The following is a 17,824-nucleotide window of genomic DNA, read 5'->3' as shown; positions in this document are numbered from 1 at the left end:
ATCGGTGGGCTTCTGATAACGTCCAATTTCACAGGGTGCCACGGGACCAGGCCTGTAACCATGAGGCTTCTTCACCCCTCCACAGAGGGAGTACTCTTGCGAGCAGCTTTTGTAACCAGTTACTTTACCACCTGTGGATTTGCGGGTAGTCTGCTTTGTATGAGCCGTGGTATTTGTTCAATTCCTTACTTACCCTTCTTCAGCTGCAGCTTGGGAGCTAGAGGCGGTGCTGGCATTAGAGGCCGACCAAGGCGCAGCGCCAGCTGTGAACACAATTCTGACCCACTCTTTTTAAAATCTGTCCATTCCTCACCCATTCATTTGTACAGGAGAGAGTTATGATGGGTTAAAGATCAAGCGGAGCCCGCCCTAAACTGGGAATGGGGTTGGCTTGAGTTACATGGCCTATGTGAAAGGTTGGATACCTGATGGGGAAAATGGATATTTGTTAGAAAAGAGAAAGAAGGGAATAAATGCTGAGCAGGCAAGCAGTGACATCAACCATTAGGTTGGTGCAAAAGTAATTGTGGTTTGAAAGGTTTAAATTAATTGCAAAACCCGCAATTACTTTTGTACCAACCTAACACATGGGACATGCTTTGGAGGTGGAGCTGACAGGGCTTACTAGTGGAATGACTACTGGGAGAGGAGGGTTCAAGAAGAGTTCTTACAGTGTTGGCTTTAGCCATGGAGAAGGTTGGGGCATTTGCTAAGATGGGGGAGACTGTCAGAAAGATCAGGTTTGAGAAGGATAATCAAGGCTTCTGTTTTCATCAAGTTAATTTTAATATACCCATTAGACATTGGGGAGGTAGGTGATGGAGCTGTGAGTACAGGAGTACGAGATTTCAGGGACAGGCTAAAACTGAGACTAGAGAATGAAATACATATGGAGCTTTTTCTTTTTTTTTAAGCCACTGAAACTGGATGAGATTACTAAAGAGAATGTATGGATAGAGCAAGAATTGGGCCCAAGGCAGAGTCTAGACCCATGTCAAGATTTAGAGGTGGAGTACAACAGGAGCCTTTAAGGTAGCTAGAATACTTGAGTGCAATTCCCCAGCATCATGTGTGTGGGCAGACTGAGAGTAGTACAATTGTTAGCGCCCTGCCAAATGCGGAACATGTCCCCTCTCTCAACTTGGTAAGTGTGGTACAGAAAGGATATGTGTATCTTTAAAAAATACTTGGTAGGTCATGACATGCCACAATAAGATACTACTAAGACACTACACGATCTTTCAAAAGAGAGTTGGCTCATTATCACAGTCCTCTAAATTAAACATTTAGTGGGAATAGGATAAAAGGATGTGGCATCCAACGGCAGCAATTCTAATCCAAGGCCTGATGAAAAACCCTGACCATCATTACATCCACAATTTGAATTCAAAACTATTTCAAATGGAATTGATTACGAAAAATTACAAGGGAAAAACCTGGATTCAAGTCTATATCTGACACCTGTTAGCTATGCAACCTTAGACCCTTTCACTTCCTTATTTTCTCGGAGACTCAGTTTTCTATTTGATGAAATATTTATAATAGACAGGTCCTTCCTGCCTATTTCAGGGGGTCGTTGTAAAGATCAAATGTTAAAGAAGTCTATTAACTGTAAAATCCCATAAAGATAATTTTTTTCAGCTGCCTGACTAGTCTCATTTTCTATCACTCATGTGCTTCATCATCCTGATACCAAATACCAACTTACAGGTACTCAATCCTTAAGAGAGAAAACCACCTAAATTTCCAAATTTCATTAAGGATAAAACACTGGATAACTAGAAATAGTCCATCAAAGCCCCTGCCCAATTCCTATGAGGTTTCAAAATTGTACCTAACCAAACTCACGTCACATGAGGTGGCCGTCCCTGAGTACTGATCTGACACTGTCAAGGTGACTGATGATATAGGGTCTAAAGATGATCTTGTAACCACTGACCAGAATATTTAAAAAATACCCATCAAAATATTTCTTCACATGCTACATTTGCATGTCTACCTTTACTATGTGATCACTTAAACATAGTCCTTTTACACTTTCCAATTCCAAAGTTTTCTTATTCGTTATTCCATCTGATCACCTAGCAGTTCTGTCAGGAAGGCAAAACAGATTTATGCATGTTGGGAGGAGAAAACTTACTTATGTTCAAAATCATTTTGAGGCATAACATAAATTATATTTCAGGTGCCCAACTCCTATTTTGGTGTCAATACTTATGTTACATACATTTTATATTTTAAATTACTCAACAATACCAATGATTCTACTTCTAAAGGAGTAACACATTCAAGTTTGAAAATATTCCTAATAAAAACTGTCTATTAGCTCCATTCTAAGTCTTATCAGAAAGAATCCTTTACTAACCAAATTCAATCTTACACAAAAGTAGATGTGGCAACAGAACTAAGTAAATGTAATACCTGAGAGTACGCACATGTTAGCAAAGTATCTTGAGCTCACTTCCCTAATTTTCACAGAGGACACCATTCTTAGAACTATAACCAAACCACTCTGGATTCTAAGTACTAATGATACTCTATAACTATCAATAATATTATTAATGGCTCAAAAACTAATTAGCAATTTTAAATGATTAATATTTTAAAAACACAGGTTTTGAAGGGTCACCTTAGAAATGTCAATAAATATTGCCTAAGCTTTCAAAATACAGATGAGATTCAGGTTAAATGTAAGTTAAAAGAAGTACTTTATAAATAAGACCAACATTTCATTGATGTGGTTTAAGAAAAGTACCGAATTGGGATCAAATGAATTCTAGCCTCAAATCATTTACCCTCCCTTGAGACTCAGTTAACATTAAAAAAAAATTCATAATAGGAAATTTTACTGTTGCTATGTAATAAAGTAATAGAAAATCATGAATAGTATAAGAAAATTAATGATTAGAGACAAAAGATCAAGCGTTCTGAACCAAACCAAAATTAGGTCAAAACATTTATTTTCTGATTTACAAAAGCAAAAATAAAGCCAAGCAGGTAATGAAATAAACATGTTTTTTTAAGTGTCCCATCTTGGGTTTTCTGACCTACAATTTAGTAAACAGTTCAAGTTTAGGTTGCTTCAACACTTCTTCTGGATTCTATGAGGTCTCCATCTTATAACCATGTTTCTCTAGTTCAGCTCTATAATAAAACACAAAAGAACAACATCACTAGACATTTTTTGGGATAAATGAAAGAAACAGATGGTTTTTAGACATAACACAATAAATAAATCAATGAGCTAATTAAGGCTAGGCACCAATTTAAAACACTACCAACAGCTTTACTTTAGTCCCTAAAAAGATATCTATATAAGGAGGAAAACGGATGTGAATCAATATAATACTAATAGACTTTTACTTTCCCATGAGTAAACTTGTATTTCGTATTCCTTAATTTTCTGATAAATCTATTCATGGAAGAAATGTGAGCAATTTACTGCTATCTTATAAATACCTTCCAAATACAAATGTTGTTCATAACAAATATTTAAACAAATTTTAAGAATCATTAACAATATGGTAAAGAACATAAGACACTAGTACCAAACTTTTAAGGATTTCATAATCATCACAATAGATATTACTGTTATTTACACATAAAGAATAAACAGACTGACTTTCATATTCACATATATCTATTGCTCTAAGCAAGACAAAAATTGTAAATCAAATTTAAGGGTATGTGAGAATTATTCTGCATTAATAATATGAGGTACAATCAAACAATATGGTGAATGTTTAAATAAAAAAAATTTATTACAGTAAAAGACACATTGCTATTAATCCCCCTCAAATTACTCCCCCTTGCTTCACACTTATCCCATCATTCTTGCTGCTTTCTAAAGCAATTCTGGAAGTCCTCTTTCATGAGTGTCTTTAGTTGTGCTGTCATGGCTGCCTCAATGTCCTAAACCATTTTGACTTTGGGGAAGAGTCAGAAGTCCCACAGTGCCAGATCTGGTGAATAAGGTAGATGAGGACACACCGTAATGTTTTTATTTGACAGAAACTGCCATATACCAGAAGCGCTGTGTGACACGGAACATTGTCATGCTGGGGATGATTTACAGCACACTTTTTTTTTTTTTTTTTTTTTACAGCACACTTTAAAACACACCTTCTCTCAACCAAAGCTCACATCCAATTGACTGCCCCAAACAAGATGAAACTTGTCACACACCGTTACAAAGGTTCGACGCACCACTTCCCATATTGAACATCCTGCCTTTCCATTGGATGGCACTCGGCAGCAGCATTCACTGTATTTTTGGATCACAATGGAAAGGCTCCGTGTCACACACGGCGTCTGGTATAGCAATTACTGTCAAATAAAAATATTACGATGTGTCCTCATCCACCTTATTCACCAGATTTGGCACCATGCGACTTCTGGCTCTTCCCCAAAAGTCAAAATGACCATGAAAGGTAAACATTTTGAATCAATTCAGGACATCAAGGCAGCCACGATAGCACAACTAAAGACACTCATAAAAGAGAACTTCCAGAACTGCTTCAGAAAGTGGCAAGAACAATGGGGTAAGTGTGTTCAAAGCGAGGAAGAGTATTTCGAGAGGAATTAACGGCAATGTGTCTTTTACTGTACTAATTTTTAAAAATTTAAACATTCACTATTTTTTATCATACCTCGTGTATAGGCAACACAAAATAAACAAATAAGTTATAAAATATTAAATGAGACTTTACTTTCCAATTTTAAATGTGGGTCAAAATCTCAAAAATTTATATTGGAATAAATATATATATACACTTTAAGACACTTTATAATTTTAAATAATTTATTCAACCTGAAGTTTCAGTCATACTTTGAGTGTGTCAACTGCAATCGTTCATCTGCCTTGTATAAAACATTTGCACAAAAAAGTTTAGCCCTATAATCAATTGCAGCTATTCAAACTACCACTCCAAATATCACCAGCAACTTAACCTGCCACAATTCAGATTTTATAAAAGTTCACAACAAAATTCTCTGAGGGCCAATCTATGATAAAACATTGTTCAAATGTAAAGTATGATTAATGTATCCTACATCATTACATCCAATAACAGAAAGACATTTGTTCTCAAGTATAATTTAGCTTGGATGCCATCACACTATCCAATGTAAACACAATGCAAAAATCACACAGAAGAAATGATGTACAATATTTATTATTCGTTTTCCCAAACTCCTTCAATTCCCTAGAACTTGTAGTTATTTATAATACAAATATTAACCTAAAGTCCATGAGCAACATTAAGGCCAGAGATTTATTCATATGAATCATGTTTGTCTTCTGCTCAGGTGTAGGGCCATATAGGCTGGTGGTAAAATATTGGTTTAGGGGTCAAGAGATCAGCCCAAGTTTCTGACTCTACCCCTTCCTTTGCCAAATTTAATTAAAATGCTTCCTTTGCAACCCCCTGGCCAGGAAAATGAAGATTATAATACCTATCCTTCATATGCTTCCTATTTAAAATGGAAATAATTTTAAAATTTTCTTAAACAATAGTTTTCTGCTGCCTTTAACAAAATCAATGTAGATTATTCACTTTCTCTTATTTTAACAACAAATACAAAAAAAAAAAAAAAAAATCACCCAAAATTCAACCTTAGATTTTGGTAAACAAGTACACCAAACCCATCCAGGTTTGTGTCCATTTGTCTTCCTGAAAGGAGGTGGTGACCAATTACATTTACAAATGGTTTACAAATACAAAAGAAATAATGATATGCTTCTCTACTAGCTAAATTCTTAAAGATGAAAACCCTTTGCTAGAATTTAGGGCATTAAGCAATCAAAAGGAAAATAAATCCAGGCCACTAAACAAACACAAAACAATACAAAAACTCTAATATCATGAGCCTGTTGGATGGAAAAATCTAGCAGAGAAGAAATAGGGAAGAAATCCCACACAATTGCAACGATATCACAGGACACACATAGTGAATATACGTTACTTGAAACAAACATAGCAGCATTGCTTTTATAACTAAACACGAATAGGACTAATAACCACTAGGAGGCTTGGGAACTCCTCGTACTTCAATCAGAAACCACAGCGGCTTGTTGGAGTTTTTATGTAAAATGTGCTGCAGGGTCAGGAAAATCGCATAATCCTACCTATTTCTATGGACATATAGAGAGGAAATGTACCAGAAGCAGCAAAAACAGGACTTTTAGTTACTTGTAGACACAGGTGGCCTTTTTCTTTCTACTTCTACGTGTCAAAGGTAATTACACTGAAAGAGAAATAGAAACATGGAGAGTGGAAGGCTAGGTCCTTGCTGAAGACATGTAGCTAAATAAGAGGCAGATCCAGAGTTGGAACCCAGGGAATGTGACTGCTCTGGAGTAGGAACTGCCTCTCCAAAATTGGCATGATGACCCAGCGATACCAGGAAACCACGCATGGTTTTTTCCCCACGGTGCATATATACCACATCAAAGGCCTTAATGCATTTCACAAAGACCAGGAAGCACATCTTTCAGGAGACTTACTATGAATCAATTTTTTTTAAGTCAGGAATATAAATATTATCTGAGGCTGTGCTGTCCAATAATAGTCGTCACACGTGCCTATGTACTAAAATTAGTTCCTTAAATGTAGTTCATTAGCCGCGCCAGCCACATTTCACCTGCACAGTGGCCACACGTGACTGGCGTGTTCCGTGTTGGGTAGCGCAGCTTATAGAACACTTCCATCACTACAGTGAGTTCTATTTGAAAGCCATGGAGATGTATCAACAACTGTGTGGGGGGAAACACTCATGACTCAAATAGTATCTTATTCACTAATGGAGATACCAAGATTTATACACTTAATACACTTATGGAAACCCACAAACTAAAAGGCAGAAACACAATAGAGAACACAAAAGCACTATGGAGATGTATTACAAAAACAACAAGCCACATAGAACACATGGATAATATTCTACTTCCAAACCAGTAAAAAGCAAGATGTAGTAGTAACAAGAAATCAATTATCAATACATGTACTAAAGCACCCCAACAAAATCATAGCATTCAATAATGTCTTGATTTAATTTTAAGAGAAAAGTGCTATTTTATGATTAATGAAAGACAAAAAAGACTCTTTGGAGAAATCTGATTCATCTGAATAGCAAAGGAAGAAAACTCATTTAGCTTCAATTTAGACAAATTTCAAGATAACAGAAAACAGTGATACATGATTAAGAACACAGAAAGTGTTCAACAAAGTTCAAAGCCCTAAAAATAAATATTCTAATAGCATAATATGATTCTAATGAGAAAGAAAGAGGAGATGCATATTTTTTAAAAAGGTAGCAGGTTGTTCTCTGATGTGGCTGTTTTAAAAAGATTAGACCAAAAATAAATGCAAAAAGAAAGTGGCAAGAACTTGTACATATAGAATAAATTTAATCCTACAATGGACTCAGGTCTGAAAAAAGAACAAAAAGGGCTTTTGAGAGCCATATATGGATAAAGAATAAGAAGAGACATAAGAAGAATAGATGGTGCAATAACAGATTTTATAGAAAAAGCAGGATTACTGTTCAACAGCTATCGTTCCTATCTTGTCTATAAAACTGAAAATGAAAAACAACATCATTAAGACAAAATTGAAAACTAAGACAGGTGAGATAATTCCATACTATATTAAAGTAGTTTAAAGTCTCAAAGCTCTGAATAATTACATCTCAGGGTACTGAAAGAACAAAACGATATAGCCAAAAATCAGAGTCAGCAATTTTGAGAAATCATGGAGAATTGTACAAGTATCAGAATAACAGTGAAAGGTAAACTGTACTATTTCCAAAAAGGGGAGAAAGAAGATGGGTAAAATTATTAACAGTCTCCAGCAAAATACTAAAAAATCTTTAGAATGCAGGATTTATGAGCCCATTTTGAAAAAAAAAAAGAGTGTAGAACAAAAGCTATTGTGTTGTGATTGAAAAATAAATTTTAAAATTGTTATAAATTATCTCACTTTCTTTTTGAACAAATGTACTAGAATGGAAAATCAGAAGATTGCAACAGAACTTCCATATCTTGATTAGAGAAAAGTATGGTGACAGTCTACTTAGATATCTTTGTGGCAAAAACAGAAACATATGGGTTGAATCAAAATAACATTAGGGAGTAAATAATCATCTCTACAACAAATGGTGCTGGTACAACTGGATATTCACATGAAAAAGAATAAAGCTGGACCCTTATTTCACAATATATACAAAATTAATTCAAAATGGATTGTTGACCTAAACGTAGGAGCTAAAATTCTAAAACTGTTAGAAGAAAGCAGAGATGAATTTCCACCTTAAATTTGGCAGTGAATTCTTTAAAAGTAGATAATTTGAACTTCACCAGAATTAAAAACTTCTGTGCAAGTGAAAAGACAATCTAACAGAATGGGAGAAAATATTTGTAAATAATATGTCTGATAAGGGCCCAGTACCCAGAATATATAAAGAACTTTTACAACTGAACAACAGAAAGTCAAAAAACCCAACTTAAAAATGGGCAAAGGACTTGAATAGATATCTGTCTAAAGAAGATACACAACTGCCAACAAATACAGGAAGAGCGCTCATCATTAGTCATTAGGGAAACGCAAGTCAAAACCACAATGAGTTACCAGTTCACATCCACTAGAACGGTTATAATTAAAAAAATGAAAATTAACAAGGTTTGGTGAGAACGTGAAGAGCTTGGAAGCTTCACAAATTGCTGAGAGAAATGTAAAATAGTTCACCTGCTGTGGAAAACAGTTTGGCAGTTCCTTAAAAAAGTTAAGAGACCTACGATACGACCCAGCAATTCTCCTCCTAGGATTATATCCCAAAAAATTGAAAATAGGTGTTCAAACAAAAACTTGTACAGGAATGTTCATAGCAGCACTGTTCACAACAGCCACAAGATGGAAACAACCCAAACATCCCTCAACTGATAAATGCACAAACTATGGCATATACATACAATGGAATATTATTCAGCCATAAAAAGGAATGAAGTACTGATACATACTACAACATGGATGAAACTTGAAAACATTATGCTAAGTCAAAGAAGCCAGAAACACAACATCACTTATTGTATGATTCATTTATATGAAATATCTATAACAGGCAGATCCACAGAGACAGAAGGCAGATGAATGGTTGCCAGGAGCTGGGAGAAAAGAGGAATGCAGAGTGACTGCTTAATAGGTATGGTGTTTCCTTTTGGGGTGCTTAAAATGTTTTGGAATTAAATAGAAATGATGGTTGCACAACACTGAATATACAAAATGCCACTAAACTGTACACTTGAAATTGGTTAATTTTATATTACACGAATTGTACTTAATCAATCATATTAGGTAGATTAGTACATGAATATGAAAAAGTACACTCCCATCATCTCCATCTCCACTCCAGATTGAGAATCACCAATTAGATCCTAGCACTCTGATTCTAATTTTTGCTGACTTATTCAATATTGGCAGGAAATTAACGTTGAGAGAATTAAACCCACAAGGATAAAAATAATAAGTATACTTCTATTTAACTACTTTTGTAAAGAGCCTAGAAAGAACAAAAATTCTATGCAATTACACAAAGTATTCGTGTGTAGAAACAGAGGAGATGAAGGCAATATGACTTTTTATAACCCAAAAACACATTTCAAAGATTATCTTTGAAGCGTTCAATCATCGTATGTAAATACCGTATTCTGCGCTCCCATTAGTACTAAGCCCCACAGGAACCCGGCAGGACGCTCACCGTAACTGATTGGAGAAGTCGTCCTCCACGTTGTCATCGTCCCAGTTATCCTCCCACACGTGTGCGTCTTCATCTTCATCTAAACCGGTCCAGTCTAAAACCAGAAACACATGTCATCTTAAACACTGCTCATTTATTGTTTCCATAAATACAAAAACTTCAGAAAGTTTGCCACTGAAGACTCTCACAATTCAAAACATCTAATATCGTATTTGAGTAAATGGTAATCTTCCTCTTTAAATCTCAGGTTATGCTGTCTTGTTCTCTCAATTCTTGAATTTGCAAATAATCTAAAACAGAAGTTAATATAAAAAATTCTATTTGCCATGAAAATTTGTTATAATTTCAGGAAGGATATCTACTTTCCTGATTTCTCCTTGGGCTAATTTTTATAAGGTCTATTTCACAATCTTTCAAAACACATCACTAAAATCACTAAGGAAAGTTGAGTAGCAGGAAGATACAAGCCTGAAATTTAAAGCTGCTAAACATAAAAAAGAATGACTCATGTACACATAATAAAAAGTAGACCATATATTTTCTTAAACATGACTGCAAAATTGTTTTAGAGACAGTCTTTATTCTTTAAGACATAGATGCTGAAATATTTAGGGGTCAAGTGTCACTTTGTCAACAGTTTACTTACTAAGTCACTTTGTCAACAGTTTACTTACTAATGGTTCTTATATATGTTTGATGTATATTATATATAGTTCTATCATATATATGTATGATAGAAATAAAATAAATATGACAAAATATTAACTGATGAAACTTAGGTTTGTTGTCCTTTTTATTGAGGTATAATTGACATATAACATTATATTAGCTTCAGGTGTACAACACAATGATTTGATATTTCTATACATTGCAAAATAATCACAATGATAAATCTAGTTAACATTATCACCATAGTTACAAAAATTTTTTTCATTTCACTCACCGCCCACTTGCCCTCTTTCTAAAACTTTCATATAGTGTTGAAAGTTTCAAAATTAAAATGTATGAAAAATAGTTTTTAAAAAATCAGTTTGGGTATGACCTCTGGAAGTCTTCCCTATTCCCTTCTCCTCACCCTGAGATTAGGTCTCCTCTTTTGTGTCTATCTTATCACAGCACGTACATACTGTACAATCATAATTATCAGTTTTATGTATGTCTGTGTCCATTACTAGTGTCTGAGCTCCTTAACAAACCTATTTATCTTTGTATTGTTAAACTCAAATGGTACCTAGCATACGCACAACAAACGGCTGTGAAACATGCAACAGGAACTCTAAATCAGACTGTATATTTTTGTTTCATCCCCTCCCCTTCAAAAACAGTAACTGTGAGCCACACACCCTTAAGTGTGTCCTAGCTTCATCTTAGTAGTTACCTATTAGAAACTATGGCTAAGAACATTATGAAAAAGAAAAATAACTAAATAACAAAACTAAATGGTTTAGGCTTTTCTTATAATACACATTATAATACAATGTAAATATAGATTTAAAGCAGTTCAGCAATGGCTCATAATATGGCTATTTTATTCGTTACATTATGTATCAACAAAATTTTTAAAAAGCAATGTATATCTTCATCATGATTTAAGAAAGTACTACCTCCATGTACCTTGTCCCCCAAACCAGAAACTTGGGAGGCATCTTAGCCACTCTTTCTGCAACTATCAATCATTCATTACGTCCTTTCCATTTCAACTCCCAAGTATCTCCAGAGTTAGTCTCCCCTTCCCTATTGTCACTGCCACTATGTTACTCAGTCAAATGTATACCTAACTTTAATCACTGTACAGGGCAGTGAATATATGTATATTCACTAATAAAAATTCTCAATAATAAAAAATACTGTTACCTGCATAAATTTTCTTTTATCTCTTACTAATATTACTCTTCTCAAAGAAGGAATATTGCAATTACCCAAATTCAAATCTTGCACTATTCTCTGAGGTCCCTCACAACAGTAATACTTAAGAGCAAGTACTAATTACATCTCAAAATTAAATTGACTGGCTAGATGTATCCTTACATTTTCTCCTTTCTTGTAGAAGTACTTTAAAGCTCAAACTGAAAATTTTTATTCTGTTTGTGAAATTAACTATATTTTATAGTGAGAGTAGATTAAGAAATTAAAGAAAAGGAAATTATATTCAGGATTTCCCTCTATTCCCAAAGTTAAAGGCAAACTGAAAGAATGACATTTCTGCATTTTCACAGACTAGAAAAGTGATTTCGTTCAAATTTAAACGTTGGGTATAGGAATAAAATAGTACTGTTACTATTATATTGCCATTGCAAGCAATCATAAACTGTTCACTATGTACATTATAATATTATATACAAACTTTCTTTTTTGTTGTTCTAATAACAGAGACTCACAGTCAGAGAGAAGTGAGCTATTATGAGGCAAAAATACAGGGCAGAAACTGTAGTATTAAGTATACAAAAAAGGAGCATTAAGTGAAGGTGGGTATGGGCCTAAGATCAGGTTTTGAATTAAAAAGGAGCCTCATTTCAAACAGCAGACATATCTCTGTAATACTAAATCACCAAAAATCAAAGAATTTTAATTTTTAAAACAGAATAAAGCACTTCAAATCTCAAATTTATCTTTTATAGAAATTTAATTTCTTGTATATTGAAAATTGCAATGGAACTAAATCCATTATCCCCCTTTTATAGCAAGTGAACGACGACTATAATGCTTTTCCTCCATATTCCCTCCAGTTACTATAACCTAGAGCTCTGTAGCTACCTAATAACATTAATAGACAACTTAGGACTTTTTTGTTTCTTACTTTGTTTTGGCATTAAGGCCTTCCAGTTTACAAAGTTACATAAAACTATTTCATTAAACTGCAATGTAGCAAGGTTTGGCTTCAAGTATTTATAAAATGGCTGAGACTCACGATTGTTTAAAATTACACAATTCTGGAGATAGAGAAAGCCTTAGAAATCACTGTACATCATACCTCTGTTTCAAAACCACCACCACTACCACTACCAAAAAGAAAGAGAGAGAGAGAGAGAGAGAAAGAGAGAGAGAGAGAGAGAGAGAATGAAGACTGTCTATAAGAAAATACTTATTAATTTTTTCTACCATTATTTCATGGCTTTAAAACCTAGACTTTCAATATGCTATTTGGGGTGAGCCTAGAAATAGAATTGCCAAATTAAATATTTGTTTTACTGCTATATTAAGGAGTCTTTATAAAGATACCTAACAGAGTTTAATGTTCCACAAAATAATCTGAATACATTAAGATTGGATAATACAAGTATGTTCTTGAATAAAGAGGGTGACATAACTCAAGTCACAACTGAACTGTTTTGAGGGTCTAAAACACCAAGTCTCACATCAGCCTGAACCACTTCTAATTAACCAGCTTCCTAAATTGTTAACTAGGTAGATTCCATCTGCACTGGTCCCTAAAAAGGAAGTGATAATGTATCAAAAGATTCAATTTGAAATAAAGTAACAGGAATACATATTTCACATGTCTCTATTATAACCTTGTAAACCTACCCTTTCCAAGACAGTGAAAATACAGGACCCCAGGAACTTTTAATCTAATTAGACTTGATTCAAAATGTTGACTTCAATATTGTTAATACTTGATATCATTCAAATGTCTTCAAGCTAGCTTTAACTCTTTTAACTTGGAGAGATTAAAAAAACACATTTGTTAATTTCTACCCAATTGCTTCAGAGAGGAAGAAACATAGTACTTTCAATAACTTGTTTTGTAGGAGCTCCAATTCTTAATACTAAAAAGGCTACAAAAAGTCAAAATCCTTAACATAATAAGATACTAGTTTGAAGTGTCTTTTTTTAATGTTAAGATTGATACAATTTTTAACTTACCCAAGCTGAATTCTGATGATCATTTAGCGTAAGGATAAATTATCTCTCCCTCCTTCTACAACCATCTCATGCTATTTTAATGGCAAGGCAAGGAAAAGAAGGTAGAAATAAAGTCTAAAGACAAAGAAATTGGCTCCCGAAGGGGGGAAACAGTATTGTGAGCAAGAGTTTAGGTAGAAGAACACACACAAAAGACTCATGACAATCGCTCTGTATTTCTTTGGCATCATTATATAGTACTTCGTAATTATGACACTATTGAGTATACAAAGATACAAAACTGGAAAAGCTGGTTAATTAAGTTCTTCATTATTCATCACATAAATTTGAATATCCTCTTTAACCTTAATGTCTCATCCTGGGAGTAAGATGCACTGAAGTCCACGTGCCACACGCTCCTTCAACCACTCCAGGGGAAGAATCCGAGACAATCAGTAACCTTTTGAATTACAGCTTAACTATTTTAAATCATTTAATAAGAGCACCATTTAGAAACTTAAGTGTTCACACTGACAAACCAGAATCTATATTTTAGGTAGAAACTTTAAAGAATTTCTTTACTAACTGGAAATGTCCTAAACTGTATTATGTAAAAAGTTTAAGTGATAAAAGTTTGGGTATAACAGTCCACAAAATTATTTACAACTTATAAATCCTTCATACCGTACATATTATAATATATGTAAATTACAATAAATGTAAACTCTACTGAGTGAATGTGTAACATAAACAAGCTGTGACTGTTGTAACCTCTGGGATTTGGCTGACATCTCTTGCAATTCATCTCTGACTTGTTTTAATTTTCAATTATAACATACACAGATGACCATGCAATTTTATTTAATCACTCATTTTTAAAGCCTTAAACCCCAAAATAGTTTTTTTTAAAGGACAGAAATAAAATCAAACAAGGATACCTGAGTCATGTCTAATGCCTTACTCCAATATATGGATGACTTTATAAAGTATACACTTTATCTTCAACACTAAATGCATTGTCAGGATTGTGATTAATCGTTTAAATAACCACAGCTGTGTTTACTTCAGTGTGCAGGCCCTCCAGATGTGTACTGGTAAAAAAAAATTACCATATTTTAAGAAGTCAGAATTGGAAATAACCAATAACAGATGCCTAATACATTAAGTTTCTAGCAATTCTAATTTAGGACTTTACCCCAAATTTGGCTTTGTTCACATTTGCCAGTGAGAATTACATCTGTGACTAGCTTTATATTTCAAAAATTTGTACTATCAAAGGGTCCCACGTAATACATCTAATTATCACCTTGACAGTTAAGTGAGGAAAAGGGTTTTCTCTCAATTTAATGTTTTTAAAGTTACTTATTCTCCCCACCCTCCAACATACATTCCAAAATTTCTTAAAAGTATGAAGTATACCACTTTGGAGAAAAGTAGGGAGGAAATTCAATTTATACCAAATAGGGTTGCAAATGTTCTATTCTAATCTATACCCATTTCCAGAAGCATCGAATTCTCATTCCTTCCTTAACTATAAAACTACTATGAATATAAACAAACTAATCTCTAACAAAGTTTCTTCAAATAAAAAATGTGCCTGTATATTCAGAACATTATATGAAGAAAAATATAAAAGAGACAGTTCTAAGTTGTACACTCATCACTACAGGTGAGTGTAAGAGAACAGCAAAGCTTGCAAACAGCATCATTATGCTTTATGCTCACGAACATAACGAAGCCACACTAAGGCTAATCATTCTGAGATAAATGTGCATGTGTTTCTGCTTACGCTGTATAAAACAGATGAAATTCTTTTATAAAATTTCATTTCCGTAGGTGATCATGATACAAAACCTCTATACCCTAGAGATCTAATATCTCCAGGCCGTGGCTAAGAAGTCAGTACCCAGCACACATAGCGCCACTGTGCTACTATATTTTCTCCAAACAAGGACCAAAGATGTCAGTGAGGAACTTCAGAGCAAACAACCAAAAGCAAGTCATAAACGATGCTGTTATCAGACTTACGGTGAGCTTTTAGTTATTTGTGACCAAGAGTTTGAAACAGAGGCTCCAAATAACTTACAAAACCATTTATAATTTTTCTTACATTAAAAAAAATTCAAATATAATTATTTCCACCAATAAGTTAAACATATATCAATACATATTCATAATGTAAATGTATGTAAATATATAAATATGTATATATTAATGTCAATATATATAAATATTTATAAATATATATAAAATAATCTGGCAGAATTGTTCCACTACAAAGTCATGTTGACACTGGCTCTCTTTATTGATTAGCACCTTTATTTCGCTTTCATTCTACGAAATTCCAAAAAGCCATTGTGTCTCCAATCTCTTCCAAGCCCTCATGCCCTACACTCTCTTCAATTCTCTCATTCTGCTCCCCCATACTACTGAGTCAAGGGCATCCAATGTGACCGCCACCATGTCAGTCATCCATCAGGCGTATGAGTGCAAACTCACAACCCCCGATTTCTTCTTACTCCCCACACCCCAGCAAACTAGTTGCCAAAGCTCACAGTTGCTCTTGCATCACTCTCTTTACTTCTTTCCTAATAACCTATTTCAGGCCTTTAGTCCTCACCTAAGCTATTTCAGCAATTTGCTATCATCTTCCTTGACTCTGTCTCTTTCTATCCTTTCAAATTAATTCTGCTGGGTTAATTTTTCCTAAACTGCCTACTAAAGGAAACTCACATATATCAATCAAACAAACAAAAAACCCTTGTCTCATCTACCTAAGGATAGAGTCCAAACTGGTCATTTGGCTTAAAGCTTTCCATGATTGGGCCCCAAACTACCTACATTTTGTAACCACTGTTTCACAGCCAAATTATACTGATTTTCCACCTCCAAGCATCTACTCCTTCTCCCTTCGTTGGGAAACCCCTATCCTACACTTTTGTCTTTTAAAAGCTCTGTTCAAATGCTTTTATCTCACATTGTACCCAAATGAAAATAATTCCCCTTCTTTTCAACTGCTGTTGCACTTTACTATTGGGATTAATTCCCCCACCCCCCACCAGCAGTAATTGGGAGAAAACCAAATGAAATCTTACCCAGAAACCCAACAGATGAAGACAAAGTAAAGTTGCTCTGGTTTAACTGGGGGTAGGAAGGGAAGGACTTGGAATCCCACCTCTCAGAATAAGTACCTGCAAAATACTAAAAAGCTTAAGCTTGGTATGAAAACCACTGATCCATCCCTCCTAACATTTGTATCACCAAGTTCACAGAGAAATATCTACGTAAGGAGTCAAATTTGGCTCAGTGCAGCCTCTAGTTAACTGTGACCTTGAGAAGTTATTTCATTTTCCTGAGCCCCTAGTACAAAACCATCATAAGGCTGCTATGAGGATTACGTGAGACTACATATATAAAGCACTTACTACTGATAAATAGCAGTCAATATCATTCCCTCCTTACCATTCAGTACCAGATTTCTAGGAAGCACTCAGCAAATATATATCAAATGAATACATCATTTATTATGTGCTCATCACTGCAAGGGAACTTGAGAGGTGAAGGAGGTAAGAAGAGCAACATGTTCCAGAATAAAGACAACAATACCACTTTTACCAAGTATTACATACACAACAGAACACAAAACTGAAAAAAAAAAGTTATTTGGTAAATTTTCACTACTTCAAAAGAAGAGTGTAAGTATAGTTTTTGAAACTTATTTTCCCCTCAATGTTTTCACAGCTCGTCACATCTTTCAATGAGTAATGTTTAACAACTGAGTAGTTACACTATTTAGGTCATGATGCTTATTGCTTGTTCATTCCACAGAATCAGTGAAATAGCGAATCAAATAGTTTTTCAAAGTAGTTTTTCCATATAATATCCTGAATCACATCACTCACTACCCCTCCCAAGCTCCAATACCTTGATTTAGGGTTTTTTTCACTCCATTTTATTTTTTATACCTCTTATACACCTGTATGCATACTTAAACAATGTATGCTATTGTTTTATGAATTTTCATATTATATGAATAACCACACTATTTTTAAAGTATTTTTGGAAAAGAATTTTGGCAATATTTTTTAATTTAACAGTTTTTAATACTAGAAAATAAATTATCAAATAACCCACAAATTCAACATGTTTAATTTTGGATATACCTAAAATTGCAAATAAAGTATTTGTCAAAAATATTTCAAATTCTAATAAACAAAATACCAAACAT

The 17,824-nt window shown here is 34.2% G+C and overlaps 1 protein-coding gene across 1 annotated transcript in view; it reads right to left on the bottom strand.

The window, feature by feature from the left end:
* Nucleotides 1-2,943: 2,943 nt before the first annotated feature.
* Nucleotides 2,944-17,824, bottom strand: part of SEM1 (SEM1 26S proteasome subunit) — a 21,651-nt gene continuing 6,770 nt past the window's right edge. The window contains exons 2-3 of the mRNA XM_019729759.3: nucleotides 9,754-9,847; nucleotides 2,944-3,144 (exon numbers count right to left, since the gene is read on the bottom strand). Coding sequence (XP_019585318.1) covers nucleotides 3,102-3,144; nucleotides 9,754-9,847 — 137 coding nt within the window. The 3' untranslated portion in view covers nucleotides 2,944-3,101. The remainder of the gene's footprint in view (nucleotides 3,145-9,753; nucleotides 9,848-17,824) is intronic.

This window comes from Rhinolophus sinicus, chromosome 4, assembly GCF_057876585.1.
Source record: "Rhinolophus sinicus isolate RSI-liver-muscle chromosome 4, RSI-T2T, whole genome shotgun sequence".
In the NCBI taxonomy this organism is placed as follows: Eukaryota; Metazoa; Chordata; class Mammalia; order Chiroptera; family Rhinolophidae; genus Rhinolophus; species Rhinolophus sinicus.
Note: the sequence above shows the minus strand (reverse complement) of the source record. Positions and strands in the feature narration are given on the sequence as shown.